The sequence below is a fragment of the Pundamilia nyererei genome, unplaced genomic scaffold, assembly GCF_000239375.1.
Source record: "Pundamilia nyererei isolate P.nyererei 1_Seehausen unplaced genomic scaffold, PunNye1.0 scaffold00004, whole genome shotgun sequence".
In the NCBI taxonomy this organism is placed as follows: Eukaryota; Metazoa; Chordata; class Actinopteri; order Cichliformes; family Cichlidae; genus Pundamilia; species Pundamilia nyererei.
Window position 1 is genome coordinate 5,768,805 of NW_005187405.1, and position 19,240 is coordinate 5,788,044.

Sequence of the window (19,240 nt, forward strand, 5' to 3'; positions counted from 1 at the left end):
AAAAAACCTACATTCAGCCACAAGAGGGACAGGTCGTCCTGCAGAGAGTGTGCCTCCTTAAAGAGCCCTGACCTCAACATCATCCTGTCATTATATGAAGAGACAGAAGTGAAGAGACCTGTGTGTATGCCTACCTGAAGGAACCACAACTCTGAGAGGAACGGTGGTCACACCAAAATATAATTATCATTTATTATTTAATTTTACTGCTTGAGTTATGTGACTAGTCTGCAAACAGGAAAAACAAAAACAAACAAATACAAAAAAAGAACAAAACCTGCCTTTATATCTTGATACGTCATCGTCAGATGATTTTGCACAGTTCTGTGTTACGACATATCTTAGAAGCAGCTTCAGCGACAAGTTCCCACTTTTTTATGTAAGGGTGACTGTAATTAGGTAACAGCCGCGATCAATGAGACCTTGGGTTATATCACATTATTTTAGGAGAGTCAAGGAACTTTTCTGCTTAGGCGAATGACTGCGCACTTCAGCCACATTGGTCATACGCACACTTGTATAACCGTTTAGATAACAGTCGGCCGCTCTGAGCCGCTGTGAGCCAACCATCGCCACTGCTTCATTCACCGGCAGCTGCGTCGTAGTGATTTGCTCTCGCTTCTCTCACGCCGGCAGTAGCCGTGGGTTTCCACGTGAAAGCGGTGACACACTTATATAAAAGGAGTGGCATAAGGGGGGGACCAATCACAGTGCGGAGCGGCGGTTGGAGCCCCCGCCCGTGAGGGGGCGGCTGGCGCTGATTCGATGCGAGCGCCGTGACGTAGAGACCGACAGGTTCGTGGGCCAATGAGCGAAGGAGCTGGAGGATGGCTGTCGAAATGAGGTCACTGCCAGCGCTGGAGATCCAGGGCAGAGTCCCGGTGTGAGTGGGAATCAGGACGGGGTAGAGGGCATCGCTGAGAGACGAACGCAGGGCTGTCGGGACCCGCTAATCATCGCAGCACGGATCCAACCGCAGAACTACACCAGAGGCCAGCCTTTATTTCCCGGAGACACCCAGAGCTAAAGACGATCAGCCTTCTGTCAGGTTGGTGGGAGTTTCTCTTTTCTATCTTTCTTTGGTGCGTAAGACGCTGCAGCGCTTCTCCGGGTTGTAGAACGTGTAGGGGTGAAGCCGACTCCACTTTTATCCAGCTGTGCTCTGAATGTGTAAAAAGGCTCTGCTGTGGGATCGCGGGAGGTGAAAGTTGCATAACTGTGTGTTGCCGTGGGGGTCAGGAGACTCCAACGGGACACCAGCTGTGCCTATGTAACAGCGGGAGCGGAACGAAACTCGCCGCACTTTAAGGTGAAATACCGGTGGTGGCCTGCGCTCAGAGGACCTTTAACATAAGGGTTTAATCTGGCAGGTATTTCACAGCGGCGGAGATGCATAGGGCAGCGATGGCAGAGTCGCATATGGCGCACTGTTTGTAGTGTCACTGACACATGAAAACTCCTGACGACTTACATAAAGAGGCTACTGCAGCAGCACATGGCAGAAGTTCACACGCAGTTCCTATTAGAAAACCCCTGGGCTGTGCGCCACGCTTTTCTGAATAGGCAGAGTCAGGCTGCTGGTATTCGCTACAGTGAGACAATCCTTATATGAAAGCATTCATTCATCTTCAACAGCAGCAGCAGCAACAGAAGTCCTTACAAGGGAGACTGGAGAGAAAACAAAGTAAATGCTGATTTTTAATTTTGCTAAAAGAGGATAAAGACAAGTCAAAATGCGGCATGCAAATGTGGATCATAATTAATGGAAGAAGTGTCTGCGTGGAAGGCTTAATTTGGGTGTATTCACCTTGCCCTTTGTGACTGAGGAGGGAGGAGAAAGATGAGTGACGCAAATAGGGCTCAGTGGAGATCTCATTTATGCATTTTTGTTTTACTGTTGCAATAAGAACGGTTGCCTTGGCACAGCACTCCCTGCCCACAATCGCAGTGGAGCAGGAGATGAATTTGCAGATTTCTTTCTCTTTTTTTTAAACCATATGTCACTCGGAGTTTATTGTTATGATAAATAGTTAAAAACATCTTAAAGTACACAGTGCTGTAGGACAGTCTAAGGGAAAGGTGCCAAAGCAAACGTGCAGCAGTTTTGATGCAGTCGTGTTGAAAATAGTTGGAATTTTCTGCTTGGACTCTGGTGGTCTACAGCAAAGAAAGTCTTAGGTGGTCTCTGCAGGTGTGCGCGCGCGCACTGCGAGTCTTATTTACCGCAAGTTTTTGAGTTGTCATCAAGGACAGATGTAGGTCAGGGAATTATGAAATAATCCCAAAGAGCGACTGCAGTCATGTCTGCACGTGAGTGGAGTCATGGTGCATACAAGTCATTGTTTTGCACTTTTTTGCATGCATGTAAGAACTGAGACGCTAAAGTAAAAACATACCATCATATTAAAGTGTGCAAGACATACCATTCACACACTGGTGGAAACCCCCACATTAAATCCATAAGACTTCAGACTCCTTGGGACTAAATCCTTTAGCCTCTCTTTTAGTACTTATAGTTTAGAAATTAGGCTTTTCAGCCTCCATCTGCTAATTTAAACATGCAGTTAAATTTTGTGGTAACACAAATGATGGTGTAAGAACTTGGCCTACAAAAACAAATCATTGGACAAATATCTTGAAGTGGTGTTTATTTTTTATATTAAGCTTCTAAAGTCATTATTACATCATTGTTTCAATGGCAACCCCATGAATCTGAGGTTCTCAGACATCATGAGGGGGGCAGAGTGCCAGAAACACTTTGAGAAACACTGCCTGTGTGATAATAATGGAAATGTAATGGACTCCTTCTGCACGATGCACATAAATCTGCAGCTACTTCTGTGCGGTTATACGAGTTGTTTTGAGTCCAATTAAAGTGTAATAAACATATTAATTATGCAGTTGTGGTGTGTAAAGATTAATTATGAATGAATCCTTAGAACGTCTTTCATTTGGCACAGTTGTGTAATCTGGTGCTGGTTATTTCCCCTAGAAAAGATGAATTACATAAAAATCACACGAAGGGGAACGTAGTGAGCAGATGGCACAGAGTATCAATGAATGTTATGAAATAAAATTACAGCTTGATATGGAGCTGTTTGTAAAGCTAGAGCATTTTTGATCTTATGGACTTTTTCATATTCAATTTCAAGTCTAGCATGCAATATGCAGTAAGGAATGGGTAATATGGTTTGGTTTTTTTGGTGAGAGTTATTATGATATAATCTCAGGTTCCTGTATAGGTAGCAGTTAAAACATCTGGAAGTCAGCTGGTACTCACAGTGTATTACCAGTACAGGGACATTTGTACCTAACATAGTGGATCTTATTAAGTCTTATTGTTAGGATCTCAGGTTGGAAGAGTTTTGACTTTTTAAACAATGAGTCTGTTGGGGGTTTTTTTTAAAGTCAGCAGCAGGAGGTTTTAATATTTCTGGTAACTCTGAATAAGACCAGCAACAAAACAGAAAAAAACTCTAAGAAGGCCCAAGGTTATCTGGAAATATGTTGCAGACGGACTGTTTTTCCAGCCGTCTAGGAAAACTGCGGTGACGACTAGAGCGATGAATAGAGTCAGGGGGCTGAACACATGTAATCAAATCTTAATTTGCCACCTTAATTACAACCTTAGTTTTAATGTTTTAAGCTCTAAATGGGACATTTTGTCCTTGAAGATTCAGAAAGGCCAAGTGAGCATCGTGTTCCCGGAAGAACGACCATCTGATTGCATTAAATGGATTGAAAGTGTTGGCGAAGATTTGCTAATACAGAGGCTGTAATTGCGTTATGTTTCTGATCTTACCTTGTTTGTCACCTGTTACCTCGTCTGCTTACCTCAGTGGAGGATATAAAGGCTTCCTGACCGCTTCCTTTGACAAGAACTGCATTGTAACTCACGCTTAATAGTGTCCCTGCCTGTGTGTATTGATTATGCAAAGCTGGTGAAAGATAACCAAAAGATAACCCTGCACAAATGTCACGTGAGGGACGAGTATGAGTCAAGGTCCCTGCGAGCTTACCCAGTTAAAAACGATGATTAGTTTCTTAATGGGCAACAGGAAATCCATTTCGTTCTCTCCTCTGCTTCCTTGGCAGCTCAACTGGATGGAAAAGACCCAGTTAATGACAGGAAAAAAGGAACAATCAAAGATGCTGAAGTGGCCTCGGGTAACCTTGACTACAGAGAAGAAATGGACATCCATGGGCTTTTTTGAGAAACGATTAACAGGTGGTAGGCCAAGAGTAAATGCTGAAAATGAACCACCGTTAATGACTTTTATTGCATGGGTTTATTGACTCTTTCTTGTTAATTGTCTTTTACGCAAATAAAAATTAGAGAGGGGGATCTATTTTGAGTAAGTCCTCAGCTTCCATAAACAAAATAGTGCAGTGTAGAGCAATAAATTACATAAACTTCTCAGTGTTGCCAGAGTAGCTTGGATTGTCATTGCTGGACCATCATGTACTATGTAGCCTACTTTCAGACATGTGCCAGGTCTCTGTTCACATTCTTAGCCTTCCATCCAAATAAGAATTTGATGGAGTGTATTTTATGGGGGCCTTGATCCAAAAAGCAAACAAAAACAAAAATGCTTTCACATTCTTTACACCACCACCTCAGTTTCTGCTCTTAGATGACAGGAGTGGTGTTCAGTGTGCTCTTCTGCTGCTGTAGCCCATTGACTTCATGACTGCTCTTCTGTATACTTTGGTTGTAACAAGTTGTTATTTGAGCTACTGTTGCCTTCCAAACCAGCTCAAAGCAGTCTGGCCATTTCCCTCTGAGCTTTGGCATCAGCAAGGTATTTTCACCCAGATAACTGCAGCTCACTGGAAACTGACTGCAAATCCTTGAGCAGTCAGTCTGGCGCCAACAATGTGTTATGCTCAAAGTCACTTAAATCACCTTTGCTCCCCAATTCTGATGCTCAGTTTGAACTTCAGCAGGTTGTCTTGACGATGTCGACACACTGGTATGCATCGAACTTCTCTTATGTTATTGGCTGATTAGATATTTGCATTAAGAAGCAGTTGAATACCTAACAAAGTGAAGAACAGACAGTTAAAGCAGTCCATCTAGTCCAAGGAGAATATTTTTGAGGATGGATGAACTTTCTCTCTCTTCGCTTTTCTAAGTATCTGATCCTGCTCGTGTTTGGTAACCGTCTCTCTTAGTATCTTTCTCAACCGACTGTCTGCTGGTATTGAGCCAACTGGCATGATAATGAGCGATAGAGGTCAATGTTTGGTAGATAGTTGGCAACCAGTGCGAACTCCTGGACTTTGTGACTGTTAGAAACATTGCCAGTCAGCTCTTCAACTTTGGACCAGACTTGCTTTTGCATTTTTTGCTTCTGCAGCAGCGCCTGCAAAAAACCCCATCCATTTAACTAAAACGAACCGGTCAGCGGTCAGTGAAGAATGTTCAGTATGTACACTATGTTGGGTTTAACAAACTCTTTCATTTATAATGTCCGCTGTGCATCATGATGGACTTTTTGTGTGAAAGGAAAGACTGAAAAAAAGCCACAAAGCTCATCTCACTTTGCAGCAATGACAAGTCATTGCCAAACTCACTGCTCCAGTTAAGCTTGCCAAGCAGTCTAAAAACTACAACACAAGTTGCTCACTTGTCCCTTAATTGTCCCTATTATTTGGCTGTACGTTGACCCAGTTCACAGAGAGAATATGCCTACTTCACAGCATGTCAGGGATATGCAGGCTGCTGACTGCCAACTGCTTTCTGCCATTTGAAAAGGCCAACAGAGCTGCTCATTATTAATGCAAATACCTCAGTACCCTTGACAAAGTAAGGATGACTGTGTGATGTTGCGCAATCGATGGGCCAGCCCGATTTGCAGACAATCACGTGCACACATGCAATAAAAGTTTAGTAAGTGATAACGTTTTTAATGCAAAGTCAAGAGGTCAGTGTTGCAACCTTCGCCTTGAACTCTAAACTGCTCAATGAGCCAAATTTTTCTGTTTTCTTTTCTTTTTTTTGTATCTTTAATAATATTTTTGTGTGAATTTGAGAAACTGAGTCGCGCTGCTTGTGTGGTCCTTGTGTCTTTAGTTGTATCGTGCTTTAAGAAAAGTATCAAATCCCTCTGCGCTTGCTCAATTCTTGTCAGTCATTCTGTCTAATTTGACCTGTGTTCTATTTTAAGTAAAAGACAAACAGATGATGGTCGAACTTATCGATCAGGTGCAACGTGAGTAGAAAGTAGGACAAATCTACAGTTTTAAAAACCCTTCAGAAACAACATGAAAAACACATTTTTGTCAAGCCAGCAACTTTTTTGTCACATACTGTACACACACACACCTTTCAAACAGGTCATTACCAGATCAATAGACAACAAACATTAGTGACATCCAAACACCTGCCTACGTAAAAGTCGTTGCACTTCTATGGGCTTGACGTTGAAAAGCTAACTCTGTGAGGCTAAATCCACTTCTGCTTCCGGGCTTAGTGACTTAAGGAGGGCATAGAGCTGCCGTGTGTCTTCAGGCTGAGGAGAATATAGACATTTTCCATTGCACGGCTGGGGAAAGGCATTCTAGTGACGAGGGAGATTATTCCTGGAAGGCATCCAAGACTAGAGGTTAAACACGGGCACAGTGTGTCTTTAACTTCAACATGCTGCCCAGAAACAGAACTGAGTGACTGATAAGATTTTATTTGAATGACTGTAAATCTCAAGTTTGAATATATGTTTTGGGAACATTCATCTTTCTTTGACTAAAAGGAAAAAAAAACAATATTTGAACTTAGTTTAGTGAAAAGTACTTGCACACCAAAGCAATCATACAAACCATGGGTTACACTGCATCACTGTGCGTAATTAGTTTAATTCTGTATCATTACAGAGTGAAGCAGCACATACTGCCTTTTTAATCTGCCTTTTTTACCATTTGGTCTTGCACATGTCGTACACGTGACTCTCACAAAGGTTCTCACCTGACTGATTTGACTGTGCAAATTCTCTTGTAAATTTCCAGTCTTTAGCTGTGATTCAAAGTGCTGCCCTTTAGAAAGAGTTTCGCTGCTGATAAATCAATTTCCAGAAACGGCCTGTTGAGGGAAAAAACTTTTAGCCGCTTCTTCTGATCATGGCCTTTTTCTTGTTTACTCCAAACACGACACTGTTGATGTTCTCACCGAGCTCTGCGTCACTTACTGTAACCAGAAGTAATTCCAACCACCAGTATTTGGGAATCTGGCTTTTGTACTGCATCATTATTTAAAAGAGCACAGGTTTTGCACAGTTTGTCAAAAAACCACAGAAAACAGGCCAAAGCCCCTTCACTGTTGGCCTGCAGTGTATGATGGCATTCAGCTTGTCTGGTGTTTCATGTGTCCCAGAGTGAAAGATCCTTTGAAAGGGTTGGTGGGCTCACATGGGACAGGCCTGCTGTTCTTAAAGGCCACGCTGTCTGTACCACAGAGCCATTTTTACAGTACATCAGAGAAGAATCTGCAGGGCTCTTCACAGGGCAGGGGTCAAAGAGCACAATGTGCTCTGATTTCATACCAGACAAAGACGAGACAGCTTTTTGGAGGATGGGCGCAGCATTGATTTGTGTCTCAAAGACTTTCTAAAAATATGTTGTTGTTGTCTGCAAATGAAATGCTGGTGGGTTCTTTATGTTTTGACTAATTAAATGCAAATTGCATATGGTTTGGAGTAATCCTGACCAATCTCGCAAGCATGTGTTTGACTGACCTTGCTTCACCCAGGCATCTATTGAATTCAATTTCTGTTGGCATTAACAATAATATAATAGCACATCAAAACTTAGTTGACTCAGGGTTTTGTTTTCCACTATCACTTCATTCCATCATATATTACCCATTTATTTACATATAATGCAGTCATAAAATGTGGAATGGACAAGTTTTACTTCATTACTAACATGCGTACTCTCTTTCTCTCCGCAGATCAGTCCACTTCTTCTTTATTTCCCTCGGCTATTACCCTTGTAAAAATGGGGTGATTGGGTTTTTTTTTTATCATCTAGTAAACTAACCTGGAACAAGGCCTGTGTAGATCTCCTGATGTCAGAAGATTCAGACTCCAAGCCCTACTGCTTCCCAGGTTTGGAAGATCAGGATGGAGCCTCGAGTTGCAGAGCGTCCACTTCATGCAATTCTATCCCAAGGGGGGACCCAGGGTGCAGCTCCATGGCACAGCTGCACCGTATGGGTGCCTTCAGCCAAGGTAGGCCTGACCTGGGCCTCCCTTCTGAGGGCAGCGACAGCAGCGATCAGGACCCTCCCGCTTCACCAGACAACCATCGCAAGAACACTCGCTCTCGGTCACTACCCGAGGAGGATGTGGAGATGAAGAGTAGCGGATCGAGTGGGAGTGGGACCGAATCACACGGCAATGAAAGTCATGGAAACGACAGCAACGGCCACGAGTCGATGGGAAGCTCCACCGGCAACAGCAAGGACTCGGCACTGCTTGAATCCTCTGAGAGCAATAAGAGGTCAGTGGTGGTTGTGGGAATGATAAAACCATTATGAGGGTTGCTCTTCGTCTTTGCATAGTAGCACATACAGACAATCAACCAAAGTACTGCGTCTTTGACAAGTCTTTGGCTGGTCTGACAAGCCAGCAGTAGGAGATAATAAATGGGGTCAAGACCCGAGGTTGCTATCTTGGGAATCTGCAGGTAGTTCAACAAAAAGAATGATCACAGCAGTCTGTGTCTGTGCTTACAAATTACCGTAGCAGCTGATAAATGTTTTTTCAAGACCCCATTAGATAAAACAGAAAATGCCAAAAATGCCAATCCGAAGATAACACCAGCTTTCCTCATGGAAAAACTGTGCTGGGTTATTTATGCTCTTTCCGTTTTCCTTTTTCCTCTTACGTAGTTAGGTTTGCCCTTTGCTTTGCATAAAAATTGACCATCAACATGTCACAGTCATAATAAATGCAGTTAGCAGCAGCTGATGCATCCGCCCCCATTGGCTAATGCATGTAGATGAGTGAGTGAACCAAGGCTTCAGTGATGGCTGTCGTGCTCTTCGCCCCAGAAGCCCAATTAAAATGTAATTGTACACATCCTGTTTGTCATAAAATGTTACGTTGGGACTTTTGCCAAATGAGGATTAATTTGACATTATTTAGTGTCACCGCAAACATGTTCTCACTCCCTAAACTAGATCTCATTGCCAGCTCACATTGCATAGAAGTGAGTCATACTAGGAGCAGTTGGTGTCTGTTTTTTGCACTTTTTATAAAAGAATCCAACATGATAAACATGAGCTGATTTCTATGTAGGACACACAAAAACCATGTTTTGGCAAGATACGTCCATGTGCTCCTCGCTTCTGTTCGTTCTGGAGTAAACAGGTTGAAATGCAAACACTTGTACTGTGATGCTGTGTGGTTAGTGTTTAATTATAAAGGTTATTTTCATGAATTGTGAGGTGGTTTCAGCTTTATGTTTAAAGATGATCCTCACGAGAATTTAAAGGGTAGCATGCTGTGTGTTTTTCTGGATTTATGTTTACAGATGTGTTCTAATGTTCACTTTTCTCACTCTGAGTGAGAGTTAATGTTTGCTTACTGTCCACGGCACACCTTAAAGTTTAACTTAATGTTCAGTCACATCACAGCCTTAGTATCTGAAGAGTTGTTGGTTACGGCATTTCTCAAAGAAAACTTTAAATGACTAAAGTACGAAAAAAATTTTAAATCCCCTGCCTCTCCGCAAACGTGCAGACGTGACTTCATCATGATTTAAAAAATGTTCAGACGCAGTGCAGCCTGCCCAAGGCATGACTACAGCAGTGGAAAAAATAAAAACGACCATTCCTTCCAGTAGGAAAACTGGATGCTGGCTATCTCTTTATAGCAGATGGGTTGTGTCATGCTCGCCAGCTCCTTGACATTTCTATGGCAACAAAATGTTTGTCTTTGTTTACTGGGTGGCGCCGGCCAAGTGGAAGGCATTGACGTTATACTGCCTCACTTTCAGCCTTGACTGGCTTACCTCACTTGATCTTTTCACTATGGAGTTTTTTTTTTATTTGTTTAAAAACCGCTCCTCTTCCTGTCCATATGCGCCTCGCACGCAATAGCTCCCTCCCTCAAAAAATGCTATTACTTTTTTTCCCTCCCTCTTCTTACTCACGCCGCTCTCTTTATTTGAACTTTTAACCTTTTGTACCAGTTTTTTTGCTATTTTTTTCCCTCAGCATCTAAAAAATACTCCGTCTTTCTCTGTGTTTAGTACCTTGCTACCTGCATCTGTTGCTCTTTCTCATTCACCTTCCTCATTTAAATAGCAAAATTTAAGTGACAAAAGGGGGTTGGACATTTTGGTCCTTAGTGACACGGCGGCATCACACATTTGCTGCAGAGTTGTCAGCCTCACATCCATGATATGGATACCAACTTACCAAAGGTGCTCTATCGCACTAAGATCTGGTGATTGTGGACGTCGTTTGAGTACAGTGAACTTATTGTTACGTTCAAGAAACCAGTGTGAGATGATTTCAGCTTTGTGTATTCAGGTTGGCTGTGGTATTTAAATGATACTCAGTTGATGCTAAGCAGCCAAAAGTGTACCAAGGAAATATTCCCCACAATTTACCGTCAGCAGCCTGAATCGCTGATACAAGGCAGGATGGATCCATGCTTTCATGTTTCACCTGTTTACTCCAAATTATGGCCCAATCATCTGAATGTCTCAGCAGAAATGGAGACTTGTCAGACTGGGCGTCGTTTTCCTTCTGTTCAATTTTGGTGACCTCGTGCAAATTTGAGTCTCAGTTTCTCGTTCTTAGCTGACAGGAGTGCAACCTGCTGCTGTAACCAATCTGCTTCAAAGTTCAGCGTGTTGTGCATTCATTCCCCTTCATACCTTCATAATGAGTGCTTATTTGAATTATAGTTGCCTTCCTATCAGCTGAAGCCGTCCTCTGACATCAACCAACAATTTTCACTCAGAGATCTGCTGCTCACTGATTATTTTCTCTTTTTTGACCATTATCTGTAAACTCTAGAGATGATTGTGCGGAAAAATCCCAGCTGATCAGCAGTTTCTGTAATACTCAGACCAGCCTAACTAACAATCATGCCACATTTAAAGTCACTTACAACACCTTTTTTCCACTTTGTGATGTTTGCTTTGAACCTCTGCAGATTATCTTGACCATGTCTGCATGTCTAAAGCTTTGAACTGGTGATTGGCTGATTAGATATTTGCACGAACAGGCAGGTTATCATGTGCACCTACTTAAGTGGCTGGTATTTCACCCCATATTTTGTGTAAAGAGTAAGAACTCAAGTCAAATCATGCTACTAATATACTGAAGCATGCTAAAAATTAATGAAAAGGGGACAAAAGTAAAAGCAGTTAATGAATAAATACACACTATACTCTCTCTGAGCCTGCAGCTCCAGGCTCAGGTCCATCACTGGGCTGTTAGACAGTTTCATGTTGTGAGACCTGCAGGAGTATCCTTCAATTTTCCCCTTTAATATCCCACTTTATCCACCTGTGATGCTCGAGAGTGAAGCAAGGAGGAGAATGTACTTCAAGTAATAGTGTTATATGTGTTAGAGTAGGAGCAGACATTTGACCTTTAAAAGCATAGGTGTGAAATTATTCGTACAGCCAAATCCAGAAGAGCTACTGTTATGTCACCTGTCCTTTTTCTCCTGCGACAAGTCAAAATGTCTTCTGAGAAAAAGTAAATCTTTGTCGGCTGATGTAACTCAGTTAACAGCCCCACATTTTAGCGAGCGTGGGTGACTGCCACCAGTTCTTCAGCTTTTAACATTTCTGTCGAGATTTATATCTGCCAGACATACAGAGATAAGCCAGCACGCAGATTTGAATGAAGGGAAAGTCCAAAGTAAGAAACGGGTTCACGTTTTAGTCTTTAACAACTCTGGATCACAGTGCATCAAATGTGTAGGACATGTATCAAAATGCACCAATATGAAAGATATAAAAGATATATTTTATAAGTATTTATCGCTTAGTGTGGACATTTACTTTCCATCAGTACTCCAAAGAGGAAGTCAGTCAGAAATGGGTCTAAAATATATTTCTTTGGACTAAATAGGTTAACTATATAAAGAATCTGCACAGCTATCAGTGAATAATTAAGTGTTTGACAAAAGGCTCTGAATAGAAAATTGCATCCCTACAATCACTCTCTGTGTAGGAGTACATGCGTCACGTCTGCATACTCCTCTGTAGAAATAATTACCATGTAGTGCCAGAACTGGATATCACTTGTACACTGCTATTTTAATCAACTCCCTAAAAAAGAAAATCAAAATTTTAATTCACATTTCTTGTTGTCTTTTCTCACTATTCATATAGTTCATATAGCTTTATAGTCGTCGTAGAGAATGAGCCACTGTTTTTAAGCGCACTGCAGTGTAAACTTACCTGTGTTATGGCTTCCCTGAGTTATTTATGTCTCTCAAATGCGCATAAAAACTTGTCGCTCTGCAGTTTAAACAAGACCGCCTCACCCTGATCATCACCTCCTGTCTCTGGTGCACAGTGTAAAAATTAAAGTCTCTTTGAGCCTCTTTTTTTTTTTAACTAATTGAAATAACTCAGAGTTAGAGCCACATTGTGAATCAGCGTGTCGACATTAACGCATGGTCACTCTGTACAGTCTAAAACCAGCTGTTGCATTTCCGAAGGCAATGTTTGACAGAATTGGGCTCTAATCGTGTTTGGTCAGACTCTTTGTAAATAATATGTTTTCTATTCTTAGCCAAGTGATGAGGTTATTCATAGCAGCTTGCCGAGTTATAGTTCAGGTGAGTCAGTATCTCATAGCGGATACAGTGCAGTGCACCACTGATATTTGACAGTTTATACATATTTATCTTGAACTTTTTAGCCTTCTTTGAGATATGACTGTGGAGAAAGGACAGAAAAGCTGGAAGAAAGAGCCAGAAAAGACACCGCAAATAGCAGATTCAACCCAAGGTCTCTGCATTAGCCTTACAGAATATAGGTCATCTGCTCTACCCAGTGAGCTAAACTAGCACACAAATGCCAATATGCCCCAGTGTTTGTAGGAAAACTAATATCAGTCTCTTTGTACCCATGGGCAGTGGGCATTAAATCACTCCCAAAAACTAATTAATAATAAACATGTTGAAGTTTAAGTTAAATGTGGAATTTAATGATCCATACTCCAAGTTACGATCTCTGCTTCCTCTGGGTTGCTTTCTCCTCTCTCGCTCTCTGTCCCTTTCTTCCTCTCTGCCTTTGCCAGGATACTGTTTGCTCTGTCTCTCCCTCTCACTGTGTGTTCATCTGGAGCCTGTCCCAGATCACTTTGAGTGAGATGAGACATGGTACTCCCCTGGTCTAACACAGAGATCCAGACAATCACACATGCTCACTTTCACACCTACAGCCAATTTACAATCACAAATTAGCCTAAAATGTTTAGCCTGTGGGAGGAGGTCAGAACACCTGGAAGAAAACCTCATAAAAGGTAGGGAGAACAAAGCCTGTACAGAAAGTAGTAGTTTTAAATAAGTCTGTATGAGGTAACACCACCCACTACAACCTGTTACTAAGAGTACATGGTGTTTACCATTGCATCCCAGCAAAGACCCACCTAAAGAAAAATGATCATCCATTAAAGTGGACACCACACTTGTAATATTTTCATCACTTTACCTTGCTGCCCTTTCCGATCGGTAACTGAAGCCATTATTTTGATCTCCTCCAAGCCACAGGACTGAGTTGTCAAGCAGTTAGTTTACCTAGTAGAACATGTTGCCTTTTGATATCCTTTTCTTTGGTAATAAAAGGGTGAAATGATTAAAAATTGACATTTCATCTGAATTAACTTTTGCCAGTATGCACATAGTAGAAAATACAGTTCTGTGGTTTTGGACCATTATGTTACATTTTAAACAAACATGCAGATAAATCTGTTTTAACACCTGCTGCAGAAATGTGACTTCTTTTTCCAATAATACTCTGAACCTTAAACAGGATTGGCTCAGTTTGGCCCAGAAAGCCCAAACTGGGGTTGTTTTCCACTTATTTCCACTTAGAATTAGAGACTCACCTGTGCTTGGAGAGTCTATTCACGTAAAGAACTGTTCATTTTAAAACCTGCTTTTAGGCCCACTTACGCTGGCCCTATTCATGTCTGTGAAAAATAAGAAAACCACAGTCATTGTGCAGTTCCTAATTAAACAGGATGGCATTGCCCTGATTGTCACCTTGTGTCCCTGCTGCAGACTAGCCTCTTTGAGCACGCTCTTATTGTAACTAGTTTAAACGACCTACAGACTTACTACCACAATGTGAATTAGGCTGCTCAACGCAAATACATGGTCAGTCTGTACAGTCTAAAACCAGCTGTTGTATTTCTGAGTACTGAAGGCTATATTTGACCGGATTAGACTCCTATTTGTGTTTGGAGAGGCTGTTCGTAAAGATGTTTTCTATTCTTAGTCAGGTAAGGAGGTTATTCATAGTAGCTTGCTGAGTTGTAGCTCAGGTGAGTTAGTTTCTCAGACAGCTGTTAATAGTCTTTAGACAAGCTTATTGGCTAATACGTGCAGTGGACTGGCTGCTTTGTTTATGTTCTGACTTTGTAGTGTTGCAACAGAACAGGTGCTCTTATCTTTAAATCAAATTGGTCAAAAAAGTATCAATGAGTACATTTATTTTATTTTTTGCTGCCTTTTGATATCCTTTTCTTTGGTACAGCTTGGTGTCCTGGTGCCTGCAAATTGCACAGAAACATATTGGTGCTTTTGAAGATACTAGTGTGGTGAAATACTAAATATTTACATTATATATTTTCCTTTTTCATTCCCTAACATTAACAATACTGTGTTTGTATGTATTAATGCATATAATATACTAATAGAGTTATAGTCAAATGGGAAAATGATGGTGAGATGAACTTTTTGGTAGCTTACTCTTAAATTTATTATTGCATCATATTTGTGAGGTTTTATTACTCCTGGTCCTGCCTTAATTTCCACGCCAGTCTTCTGTGAAGTACTTTGAACTGCACTAACCTGCTTTGGAGGTACTATACAAATATAGTAGGATTGACTGATTACTTGCTGCCTGCACTGTGGTGTGATACCAGTTAATCTGTGACAGACCAATACCAGCTGACACACATATATATATGTAGGTCATTCAGAAAAAGAGGGTTTAAAAAATGCATATATATGCAGCATCAAAGTGTAATAGGTGCATGTCGTAGTAAAAAAACAAAAAACCCACCAAGGGTCTAAAGAATAAAATGTTATTAGGTAAATTATTTACACCAATGCTGTCTATTTCAAATATTGTGTCACTGGAAAATAACTAATTACACCTTTGAGATACTTGTACTTGAGTACTTTTTCCACAAAATTAGCTTCACTTTTTTACATTGGCATGGAAATTTGAGCACTGACTGAAATTGCAATATTACCTAGCCCAATTAAGAGACAGCTTTTTTCATTGAAAATATTTGATTCCTTTGAGTCCTTCATGGAGCACGATCTGAAGCTAACTCAGAATAATAATAAAATTGCGACACAGCTCAGGTTCTAATTACTGCCAACATCCATGTGGAAACTAAAATGAACTATGTACTGCGGTGCTCAGAGAGTGGCACACAGACTTAGTAAGTGCTCCTTTGCAATCTAGCCTGCTTTCAAAAACACTTTCTAAGTCTCACACACTAATACATGCTCAAGCTGTCCAATCTAAAACCAGCTGTGGGTGCTGGAGTCTATATTTAGCAGAATTAGAGACTCACCTGTGCTTGGAGAGGCTATTTGTAAAGGTTATTTCTATTCTTGGCCAGATAAGCTTGTTATATACAGTAAGCTGCGTGATAGTGAGTCAGTGTCCTCGAGCGCTGTTGATTTTATTGTATTAGTGTAGTATTAAGCTTGTAGGTTAACACCTTGGGTCATACATGTACAGTATAGATGCATCAGTCGACATCAGGTTGTGCAGAATTAGGGCTCTAACACAAGATACAGAAGACGGACCGAGGAAAAAAAGCACACCGTTTTATCCAGAGTAATCACAGAATTGTGCACAGGACCGCACACTGAGAAGCATAACAGATGTTGAGCCAGAGACTGAGAGGAAGGCATGACTATTTATGCATAACGAGGTAATCGGGGAAGTGGAAACAGGAGGGCAACAAGACACAGCTGAATGAAATCAAGACAATGAGATAAGGTGGGAAGTAAAAATAAAAGTGGGCACAGGAAATGACCAACTATCGGAGCAAAACGGGAATGAACCCAAAGGATAACTACTAAACACATGAACTCATGCTGAGGCAGGAATAACAAAGTCACAATACAAACTCAAGAGCTAACAGAAAATTCATCACCAAGGAAACCATGAGTAAAAAATCAGACACAAATAATACAAAAAAAATACATAATTCAAACAGACTCTTTAAGAAATAAATGGGGCCATTAAAAGGTCAACAAAACAGAACTCTAATCAGAAATAGCATTTAACAAACTGGCCTAACCATATGAGACAGATTGATCTGATATACTACTGGAGTAAAATATTTTAAGTTCAAAGTTGGATACCGCATGAACAATGACTAAAATACATATAGAAATGTAAAGACCCAAACCCCTTTGCTGCACTCCCAATGCAGATTTATGTAAGGTCACCACAGAGGGAAAACCAACCTTAACTATACTTACAGTTGAAGAGAGCTTCTTTTGTAACCCAGCTATTTTGAAGCTGCTGCTGGGACACCGATCACTGATTCACATTCACAAAGGCAGAAAACAGCAGCTTTCTTTAGCTCAAGTATAAAAACCCTGTTGTGAGTTTGAGTATACTTGTTCCTTTATTATAAGAGTTACATGTCATTATGTTAGGTAACTTGAGTATAGAGTACTTATTATTTTATTATTAGATATCCAATATTCTTTTAGGTGATGTAATCACTCTAGAAGTGTTTGACCCAGTATTTTGAGTTGTTAAGTTTTGGTGTGTTTGTGCATTATGGATTGTTTTCTTATTCTCTTGTAGTGCTTGTGGTGATGATGATTATTAGTTTCATGTTTCTGTTTATCCGTATTTAAGCACTTTATGTTTTGTTTGATGCCAGCAATAAAGCTGTGGTTTTCAGTTACATTTTTGTCTCCGAGTCCTGCACTTGGATGCACATCTTCACCTGCTCACACACAGAGCCCTGACAAGAAGTGCATATAAAATATAAAACATATGCACAGAAAGTCACCTCTTTTACAGTTGGTTTCTTGTTGTTTAGTTATTTAATTATGAGTTGGTTTGGCCCACCTTTACAGTACAAAAAGATCACTTTAATCTATTACCTTGCACGCAAAGCATATACACCAGCACTCTAATAATAAAGATGATGTCGACTTTCATTTGCAGTGTTAAACTAAGCTGTCCCTGTCCTCTTTTCCCACACAGTTTGAACTCCCATAGTCCATCTCCACCGAGCAGTTCAAACGCCTTCAGCCTGCTGAGCTCTGAGCAGGACAACCCTTCAACCAGCGGCTGCAGGTAAATCCACCACCTGTTGCTGTATAACTGAAGAAGCTTCTTGTCACTTCACGGGACATTCTCACTCTTTGGGCCACAAGAACACCTTACATAATAACACAACCAGCTATTGTGCCTGTTATTTAATCGCTTTCTGAGGGACTGTTTTCCTTCTCTGACTCGCCGCTGTGCGTGTATGTGTGCAACTTGCAGTAGCGAGGAGTCTGCCAAAGCCAAGACGCAGAAGGAGGTGATTAAAACTCTGAAAGAGCTGAAGTTTCACCTGCCTGCTGACAAGAGACACAATAACAAGTCGACCACGCTGAACACCCTGAAGTATGCACTTCGCTGTGTGAAACAGGTGGAAGGTGTGTACTGTCTAAAAGCGTCAGTCTGAGTTTCTCTTGTTTCTGTGGTCTGTTCCTCCTTCTTAGTAGCTACTTTGAGCATAACTTTGAGCAGGAGGGAATGTTTATGTAGGCAGTTTCCAGGTAATGATCTGTAAATGCTCACCTCATTCCTGCTGAAATGCTTGCAGATGTTAATGGGTGGGCAGATGTTTACTTGCGACGCATTTCAGCATAGCACTGAGATTTAGGATTACAGACTATTACATCAGATCTGTCTTGGTAGTCTTATGTTGATACTATTTTGTTAGTTTTGCTAGTTTTCATCTACTCTGAGCTTATATTTTGAGCATATTCTGACAAAAATGTTCTGTGTATATTTCTTCTTTCAGCCAATGAGGAGTATTACCAGCTCCTGATGATCAATGACAGTCAGCCTTCAGGCTTGGATGTGTCTTCATACACAATAGAGGAGATCGATAGCATCACCTCTGAGTACACTCTCAAAAACAATGTAAGATCTTGAAGTAGCTTTTAAAACTGATTTGTGCTCTTAAACAATAACAAAGATGCAAAGAAAAAGTCTTGTAATTATTATTTTTTTCCTCAAACCACAATTTCATGTCTTCAACAGGATATGTTTGCAGTTGCCGTGTCTCTTATCACTGGAAGGATAGTCTACATTTCTGACCAGGCTGCCTCCATCCTCAACTGTAAGAGAGATGTGTTCAGAAACACCAAGTTTGTGGAGTTTCTTACACCGCAGGATGTCAGCGTCTTTTACAGCTTCACGACGCCTTATCACCTGCCCTCCTGGAGCATGTGCACTGGAGCAGGTATGGTGACGACAGAGATCTCTGAAGTAATTGTTCTTATGGACCACCAGAAGGGATTTCAACGTTAATATAAGGACAGATTTCCAATACAATAGTTTCAAGAACAGTTACAGTATAGCAAAAGAAAAGCCAAATAAGTACAAATATGGGTTTATCCAAGAGGGCTTAGCTTTTGAGCGTTTAAGTTAAATACAGACAAGTAATAAGAGGATGATGTCAGACCATCCATTACAAGTACCAGAACTATATAAAGACTTCACAGAAATGGAAAAACATCTGAGAGTCTATAATGAAGAGGCTTAGAGGTACTTTATTAAGTTTATGTTCAACGGATTCAAGTTATGCATTTAAAACCGCTGATGTTTACCCCTTTTCACTCAGCTATATGGAACAGATCGAGCTGTCTCAGTCGTTAAAGCATAATCTGGAAATTATAATGGGTTGCCAAATGGGGAAGCTTTTAAAAGTCCACAAAAGAACAAAACGTGCAAATGTCCAAGACACAGTTTGAAATCGGATAATGAATACCCTTCA

The 19,240-nt window shown here is 41.0% G+C and overlaps 1 protein-coding gene across 3 annotated transcripts in view; it reads left to right on the forward strand.

Moving 5' to 3' along the window:
* The first annotated feature begins 864 nt into the window (after positions 1-864).
* Positions 865-19,240, forward strand: part of per2 (period circadian clock 2) — a 32,137-nt gene continuing 13,761 nt past the window's right edge. For all 3 annotated transcript variants that reach the window (XM_005721337.1, XM_013912435.1, XM_013912438.1), the window contains exons 1-6: positions 865-1,048; positions 7,946-8,496; positions 17,452-17,544; positions 17,737-17,891; positions 18,263-18,384; positions 18,505-18,706. In XM_005721337.1, the coding sequence (XP_005721394.1) occupies positions 8,063-8,496; positions 17,452-17,544; positions 17,737-17,891; positions 18,263-18,384; positions 18,505-18,706 (1,006 nt within the window). In that variant the 5' untranslated portion in view covers positions 865-1,048; positions 7,946-8,062. The remainder of the gene's footprint in view (positions 1,049-7,945; positions 8,497-17,451; positions 17,545-17,736; positions 17,892-18,262; positions 18,385-18,504; positions 18,707-19,240) is intronic.